This window comes from Acanthisitta chloris, unplaced genomic scaffold, assembly GCF_000695815.1.
Source record: "Acanthisitta chloris isolate BGI_N310 unplaced genomic scaffold, ASM69581v1 scaffold10858, whole genome shotgun sequence".
Taxonomy (NCBI): Eukaryota; Metazoa; Chordata; class Aves; order Passeriformes; family Acanthisittidae; genus Acanthisitta; species Acanthisitta chloris.
In genome coordinates this window covers 26,907-35,776 of record NW_008685372.1, presented here as the reverse complement: position 1 = coordinate 35,776, position 8,870 = coordinate 26,907, and the positions used below count along the sequence as shown (strand labels likewise).

At 35.6% G+C, this 8,870-nt stretch overlaps 1 protein-coding gene across 1 annotated transcript in view; it reads left to right on the top strand.

Annotated features, from left to right (window-relative positions):
• Positions 1-8,870, top strand: part of MTBP (MDM2 binding protein) — a gene marked incomplete at its 5' end in the record, with an annotated part of 29,063 nt that overhangs the window by 6,733 nt on the left and 13,460 nt on the right. The window contains 6 exons of the mRNA XM_009079741.1: positions 1,438-1,555; positions 4,140-4,313; positions 5,433-5,546; positions 6,446-6,636; positions 7,020-7,111; positions 8,481-8,636. Coding sequence (XP_009077989.1) covers positions 1,438-1,555; positions 4,140-4,313; positions 5,433-5,546; positions 6,446-6,636; positions 7,020-7,111; positions 8,481-8,636 — 845 coding nt within the window. The remainder of the gene's footprint in view (positions 1-1,437; positions 1,556-4,139; positions 4,314-5,432; positions 5,547-6,445; positions 6,637-7,019; positions 7,112-8,480; positions 8,637-8,870) is intronic.

Genomic DNA, 8,870 nt, shown 5'->3' with positions numbered 1-8,870 from the left:
TGAACATTCTTCTCTTTACCTTAGCGAAGTTTTATTTTCCTAAAACATTTTGTAACTTTTAATCCTATCCTGACAGATAATGGCTGTGCTATCATAATTGAACTACCGATCTTTTTAGCAAAAGGCAGGCATGTGTGCAGCCTAAAAAATGTATCCAGCTACTCTGAAGTGGTAAGCTTCTTAATTTTACATGTGCATATTCTGCTTTTACATTCTGATTTTGGATAAAAAGAGTTCTTGGAACATTTACAAGCCTATTTCCCCCTCTCCCCCTTGTCTTGGGCAATAGTGTGGTTATTCATACCCACAGTATTAGTTTGAAGGTGTTTTTCCTGAATGTTACATCACCTTTACAGACAAGGTGATACATGTTTGTTTAGGGAAGTTTTTTACTGTTGAAAAAATAAATCTATACCAGTCAAAACTTGCACTGTGAAAATGCTGATACTGTTACAATTAATAACTTACATTCATTATTTACTGTGGAGATGGTATTCCATTATCAGGCTATATGTGTCATTTTCAGTTTGTTATTTTGCTTTTCAGTAACTTCTTTTCCTCCCTTGCTACTCCATTCTCCATCATGCTTAACCAGAAAAGAAGAATGTCATTATTCTAATGCTGTACCAAAGATATCTTGTGGAATGTTTTTATATTGGTAAATATCTCAGGTAATTTTCATTCTACCTGAGGGTACTGAGCATTTGGTCAAACATCTTTTGCTGTCTAAGCCTGCATTTCCAATAGTTATTTTAAAGAAACAGCCAAAATAGTTAAAACACATTCTCAGGTTACTTTTTAGAGTCTGCACATGCTGAATTGAATATATCTTTGAGGTAACAGTTTCTCATAGGGATGTTTTCTCAAACTGCTACTGGAAATATTGTGCATTTGTAGGCTTTTCTAATAGCTATAATAGTACTGGTTTACTGCTTGTGTGTTCAAATATGTGCACAATTTTTCTGCTAGTGCTTATTGGCCAGAAATCTACACAGAGAGATAAACATAGTCCAGTATCTGATTAATAGAAAAGGGTAATATATAGGAAGGAAAAAGATTAATTTTTTTTCAGCGCAAGACAGAGTCATTGATGCCAACTGTTATCTCTGAATTCTCTTTTCATTCTGGATATTGCTCTACAGGAGTGTTTGTAGCCAGATTATTGAAAGACTTGTAGTAGGTAACAAATACCTTTTATGTATGAAATAGGAATTCAGCAGTTAATCTCTCAGTGGAGCAAACAGTAAACACAATTTTTACAGCTTCTTTGTCAAATACAGTTCCATTTCGATTGATGTGAATGACAAACGTGTTAAGTAAAGACATTTTTCATCAATTGAAGTACATTTGAAATATTGCCAAATCAGTAGCTCAAGAATGAAATGTGAAGCAGGTTTCAGTAATATTGCATGTGTTGTATTTGCTCTTGTTATTTAGGTGGGAGCTTTATTTACATTGCCATGTAGTGTAAGCAGTGCAGTGATCCCATGTCCTGCCCAGCTGAGTACCAAGAAATGGAAGGAATACATGGCTAGGAAACCTAAGGTCATTACTGGTAGGTATATTTTGTTGTGGTTATTTCTATATGTCTATGTGTGTGCCTGTATATATATATATGTATATATATGGTGGGGTTCTTCTATACATTATCTATACATCTTTATTGTCAGTGAAATTAAGTCAGGAATTATAATCTTCATTGAGACCAAAGATTTTGGTGAATGCAAGTTCAGCTATGCAAACTTGTAGGAAAAATTTGATAATTGCATCATGGCAAGCTTCAGAGAAGCAATATATATCTCCTTTAAACCATTTTTGTGTCCTGTCTGTCAGCTAAGATCCAACTTCCACACTTTCTCAGATGATTGAAAAGTCCAGAGGTTTGCTTCTGCAGATGGAATTCCTGTGTGCTTCCCTTAGGTGCTTCCCTTCTCACTTAAGCATTTTCAGAGGTTCTTCAGTGCACTTTCATTTAATTTCAATCTCTTCCTGGGAAAATACAGAACTTTGAGAAATACTGGATGCTTTCGTTCACCTGAGAGCCACTGCGCTAAACTACTGATTGAGAATGTGTTCCTTCTTCCTTACGGGGCCATACTGATGGCAGTTGACTCCTCTTATGCACTGGGCCAGAGCATAGAAATTTGATTCAGAAAGTGAGAACAGAATCAGTGCAGATCAAGGCTGGGGGAAGTTTCTCAGCCAGCCAGGATGTGTACCCTGCAAGGGGTGGCACTGTGCAAGTAGTGATTGTGAGATTTGTAGGGACTTGAAAACATCAGGTTTAAAAGGAGCTTGGTGATAGCCCAGTGCTAAAAGTACTTACGTAGGACAGAATAAGATGTAGGATTCTGCCTTCTTTCATGATTTTGTTGTTTATACATGCTCTAAGATATAATTCATGCGGATTCCAAGGAACAGTGACTATCTCTGCTGCTAACTGAAGATAGCTTTTGTAAGCAAGTATGCAGATGAGGATGGTTGGCAGACTGATGTTATTTCAGGTTTAGGGATAGGAAAAACATGAGAGGAATCAGGAAGAGCTGTATAATGGGGCAGGAATTACAGAACTATGAAATGGGTGCTGGCAGTATATAGATTTAAAATTATCTCTGTGTGTTTGGGGGTGGTAGAGGGGAGCGTGTGTGATTATAGAGGTGATCACAGCAGCAGCATTTATGTTTATTGGAGAGGTACTACTGATGCAGTCAAATGAGTGCAAGATCCCTAGGGTCTGTAGAATCTTTGTCCTGTGCTCCAGTGCAGATTTGTGCAAGTATTAACTGTAATGTGATCATTAATGCACAACACGTTCTGATTAGGCCTCATGAACAGATTTTAGACTAGGAGGATAAACGTGGACGTTTAAATGTATTTGCTTGTTTAGCTGAAAACTTGATTTTTTTAGTGGCTGCCACTGATCTGACTATACTAAGGATTTGTGAATCCTTAATGTCTTCAATCTGTGGGAAGATGTAGTTCTTGGAATTAGTAGTCTCAAGTATTACTTAAGATTAAAATGTGAAATAAAAAAGTTTTCCCATGAAGAATCAGCTTTGTGATGCCAAGATAAACTGGAAAAGAAAATATTTCAAGTGACCAGGGAAACAAGACAATAGAAAAAAATATTCCAGCCATATTTTCACTTTCTTGTTCTTTTCCTTCTTTCCCTGGATTTATATATTGAGGTAGTTGGGTTTCCTCTGTCTTTCCTTCTACTTCCACTTTCAGCTTTTCAAGAAGCATTGGAATAGTTAATTTTTGTCACTAACAAAATTTTATAATGTTAATTAATGTTATGCTCTTATTAATGGAGACAGTACAGCAAATATCCTATGAAATTCAATTATTTTACTTATGAAACTTAGTACATCAAGAAGTATTCATCCTTTCAATTTCTACATCTACCAGTATGCTATAAAATGTTTTCTATGTAAAAAGATAGCAAACCCATTGTTTCACTGTCACTGTCAAGTCCCACATTATTTTATTTTCAAAACTGTGTTTTATATGCCAGTGTTTAAAAATAAAATGTCTTCATCTCTCACTCAGGCTATGCACAAGGGTAAAGCAGGGAGTTTATTAATGAATAATGCAGCTTCCTTGGGAAGATTGTGTACAGTATTTTCTTCTACAGTTGTGTGTTCTTCCAGTGAGCACTTATATTATTTCAATGCACATATGCAAAAATGCCTGTTTAACCCAGCAGAACAGAAACTTCTCTTCAGTGTTTCATGGTAAAATGTAACTTTGCCAGTTAAAGGCTTGTCTGTTGTTCAGAGCATTGAAAGAACTTTTCTTGGTTGGCAGTTAAGAGTTTCCAGATGTACTTTGTAGTCTGCATTTAGAAAGTTGGTACTCGCAGTGGTTGCAGGAGTTGGGTGCTGGTAATGTGCTAGCTTTGAGCCAGCAGTGTACTCCAGCTTATCTTTGCTGCTGTAGTTACTTGATTTTGCATCCTCTTCAGTTTGTAGCTTTTTAGGAGGTAAATATCATCTGTAGTTAGTATGTCTCCTCTAAAGATGTTAGATTTGTCACAGAACAGAAGAGAGCAAGTGAAAGCATTTTAATGGTAGATTATAGCTTGTTTTAAAGCTGTTTTCATGAGGGTGTTTCACAGTTATGTCCTGGTGTTTAAGTTCCAGAAATCGAGCTGAAAGGAGAATCTTGCCGCTATTATTTCTTGCTACAAGGCAATGGCTCTGGAGGATGTAAAGCAACTTTGGTTCACTCGGCTAGCCAGATCAATGGGACAGCCACTCTTGCTGCAGTAAATGGAAAGCTAAGGACACAAGCAGAAGAAACAGAGTCAAGTAAGGGTTATTACTTACCTTTTTAAGAGTATCTGAATGCAGGCAAGTGTTTCTTTTGTTCATTCCAGTCTGTGTTAAAAGGGAGGAAACAAGGAGTAATCTTAAGTTTTTGTGAATGTGTCTATTAACAGTACTTTTTCAAATCCAAGAAAATGTAATAAGAGCTTATTTATTCTAAGAATTTACTGTTACCATATTTTTTAAATTAACTCTGTAAAGTTATAGTCAATCATTTCTTGTAATTGTAATTAGTTGAAAACCATTTAATGTAATGGGACATCCAGGTAATATTAATGCAAATCAAATTTGTGAAAACTTAAAGTTTAAATCACATGTATTGTTGGTGTTTAAACTGACCAGCCCATGCAAAAATCCAGGTAAATATCTGGTGACAATCCTGTTTAACTGATGGCATAAAATAAAGACTGCAAGGTCAGCATGCAAGTTGAGTTTCATGGTCATCTTCAGTTACTTTGCAGATGTCCACGATACTGCAGAGTGTTTAGGGTGTGAGCTAGCTCTCGTATCAGAGCTGTTCCATTAAGGTAAGAGCATGTATGTAGACATTTATCTTAGAGCAGTTGTCCTGTTACAACTACACATACTAGATTCCTGTATTTGTTTCAGTAACACTGACAAAGAAAAAGAGCACAGTGACCTGCATTTTATCCACTTAATTCCTTATTATCGAAGTAAATCTGTGTGGGATATGACTGACTACTTACCATTTATCCTAATTAAAATCCCATTAGTATGGTGTCAGAAGACTGAAAGTCCTTGACCATATGTTGGGAGAAAACTTCTCTTTCCTGGTATCAAACTTAGGATTTTTTTATCTTCTTTAAATGTTAGTCACGTTAATTGTGTTGTCACTATATTGGTTTTGTACAGAAATTTGTACAGGCGTCTCTTCCAAGTTATCCTCCTGGTGCTCAGTTTTAATTAATTTGTTTGGTTGTTGTTTTTAAATGATTAGCCATATATAAACAGCTGGTTGTTTCCTTTAAATATGAAATTTGTATGTCTGCTATGTTTATGTCTTCTATTAAGAAGTAATGATTTAGTGTCTTGAAAGTCTTATGAAGCATTCTTAATAAAACTTTCTCCCCATCTGTACAGGCTTTCATATTGCTGACTTTATCAAGTCTCTGCCATGCTTTCGTGGAGAGGAGATTGTACAGAGAGAAACAGAAGTGTCTCGTCTCCAAGTGTTTGCTTTGAAGGAATATCTCAGTAAGTAGTGGAGAAAGCACTGGTAATTCTCAAACTAGTATTTCAAAGGACTTTATTTCAAACCAAATGTGATAGCTCACCTTACAAAACTGAAGTGAGTTGATCACTTTGTGAAGAAATAGTCTGGCTTTAAAAAGAAACTTTGTAGTATGTCCATATTTGTATGTCAGATAATGAAAAAGAGAACACTGAACTTCAGTTAAGGTTGGTGGTTGTTGGCTACACTAATACTCTGAATGTTCAAGCTTAGTTTTGGAATAATTCTGTGGTGATTTCCACAAAAGCCTTTACTGCTGGTTGTGCCTTCTACAAGGATTCCTGTCCCCTTAACTCTGAGCTTGGTGCTGCTATAGAGCTTGTGTTTTAGTTTCTTTTGAGTGGGTCATCCATTTCCATTAGGATGAAGACTGAACAGGAGCAGTTGGGATTTACCAATTATCCTAAATCACACCAGAATTACCTGACCCTTGATATTCTTACCAAAAACACTAGAACAGGATATCAGACTGGAGCTACTCTCCTGCAACAGCAGTAAAAATAGGTGGGTGGGAGGCTCTGCAGGCTGGAGCTTTTCATATCTAGACTCAGCAAGTCCAGCTGTTTGTCTTTGTGCGATTCAAACTTGGCTATACTCAGAAATGTATATATACAGAAATTAAAGGACTGTAAAAATGTGATTCGCATGTGATTTCAGCTGTTCTCACTGCTTAGTTTATTCACTTCTCTGTGGAATAAACCACCTAGGCCTTGCTTGAAGGTACAGTAATAAGACTCAAGGTAATTTACTTGTGTTAACTTGGGGTTTGGGTGAGGAGTTTCTTGTTTAGTTGATTTTTAGCAGGCTCCAGCTGTTCTCTGTTACTTAATGGGTACAATACCTTTTCTTTTTCCTTTTATAGGGAGAAAGGAATTGACCAAGCAGCCTCCAGTTATTTCTACTGATGAGTTCAAAAGCTTATTAGAACTTACAAGAGAATGTTTTTTGGATCTATACAACACTAGTCTTCCTAAGCCTGTTCTACAGAAGGTTTCCAATAAAACTAGGTCATGCTCTGTGGCTTGTGGTAAGTATCATTATTTTGAAAATACAGTGCTAATTCTCTTTTCGTATATTTTCATACTAGTTGTCCATTTTTTACTAAAAGGAGGGGAATCTTTTTACCAAAAGAGAAAAACATAGAAGGAAAAGTACAGAGCTCTGCATTTTTTTTTTTTTTTTTTTTTTGCAAACTGAAATTACCCTTGCATTAACTCTCTTTAGTCTTTTCCTTGACAAAAAGATTGTGCAGAAAACATTTCTCAGGCAGATATTCCTTATATTTACATACTTTTAAATATATGCATTAAGGAATATCTATGTATAAAGGAGTGTGTGTGTGTGTATATATATATATATGAGTTTATATACATATATATTTCTTTAAAGAACAAAATTCTTTATTAGGAGTTATTTACCATGTATTTCTTGCAGAGCTTGATTTAATGGAACCAAATCCATTGGAGTGGCCAGAAAGACATGTCCTTCAGAATTTGGAAAATTTTGAAAAAAACAAACAAAAAATGAGGTAATAATGAAATATTGAAGATTTTCTTCGTAGTGGCCATTGAACATTACTGTAAGGAATTTTGTGTGTTGATAGCCATTGTGTAAACTGTTTTCAAACATACTGATAATCTTTCAAAGAATATACTGATTAAGGCTAAAACTAAGTTCCAAAGGTGTATTTCCTTGGTATCTAAAGTAGTATTGTTTTGATTTTCCTTGGTTAGTGCAACTGAAAGTTAGCTAGAAGTAGCCTAGTTCCAAAACTAAATTACCAAAATGGTACCTCTAGAAAACATCAATCATGGTGGAAAACCAGAAAAAAAGCTTTTTTATTCACCCAGCATGCCCTAAGTAGTAGAGGTAATTGAGCAGTTTGTCAGCATATACAATACGTTTCTGATCTCGTATTTCCTAGTCAGTACTTAATATCATGTCTCAAGTACTTTTAAAGTCAAAGATGTTATTTGTTTTATGTTTGAAATTTATATTTACTTATGTTTTTCCTTCAGTGCCATTTAAGTGAAATTTGTGGATCTTTGTGTCACTTAATACAGTTTAGCTCTCACTTTATATAAGATTTAATGGTCTTTGCTGGTCTTAGGTTTTTGCTGATAGACCTTTAGAGCCAGGTGTCCTACGGTCTTCTTAGTCACTTCCATCCCATTTCTCTCTTTCAAATACCACAGCTGGCTGTGGCTTAGATTGGAGTTCTGCATGTGAGAAATTCTCACATTAAATATCTGCTTTCTCTTGGTTATTATATGATTATGATTATTATTATATTTTGTTTCTCAAACAGGTAAAGTTCTTCCTTCTAATTAGCTTTTGAAAAGCTTCCTGAAGGACCTTTCTGTTTCATAGTCAGTGTTTTTCATTGTGTATTTTACTGTATTCTGAATTGATTATCTTTCCTATCCCAAATCAATATATAGCATGTTGCATAGCAGTAGAAAAGAGAGAACTGGGCTATACTTGATTGAAGACATTAATAAAAGAGTGGAGGGTTCCATGCAGTAGTGGCTTTATTGTTCCTTTGCTGCATATTTTATGTCTTTAACAGGAACCAATTTTTGGTCCTGCAGGTCTATAAGTGAAAAAAAAGGATGAATAATATTCTTCCCATGTTGTATTTCATAACTGAGCTCTAAATTCGTGAAGAAATTACTTTCTTTAGTAGGATGGTAGAGAATTTGAGTCAAATACACTTTAACATGAACATTTGTGTTAATGTTCTCGAGGAGCAACCTTGTTCATTTTACTTTGGCAATAGTTTAATTGCTCCAGTGATTAATTGCTAGCTGTGATTAATTTTTTTAAAAAATACAATGAGATTGCTAAAGAAAAGAAAAAGAATATTGGATTTGTCTTTGTTTTTTGCCTTTTTTCAGAGTTTCTGTGTTTGCACATTCATCTGAGCAATTGCTGGGGCACAAAGATAGCCAGCGTGAGTCACTGACATTGCTTGATGCTAAAGAACTACTGAAGTATTTCACACCAGAAGGATTACCAGTTGGTGATCTTCAGCCACTACAAATTCCCAAGCGGTATGAATCCAGCATATTAAAGCCACTGGCTTGATTGCTTTCATTCAGTGGAGAGGAGCCTAGGTGGGAAGACAAAGCGTAGAAAAGGCAAGAGCTGAGCCTATTTAACTGTGTCTCCTCTCATGCTGGCTCAGCATTCCTACCTATATTTTTGTGTGGTAAAGTGCTCCTTAAAGGAAGCTTATCTACTCAGTTGGCTTTGCAAGTATTCATCCTTAGCGTGTCTGCTGGTAA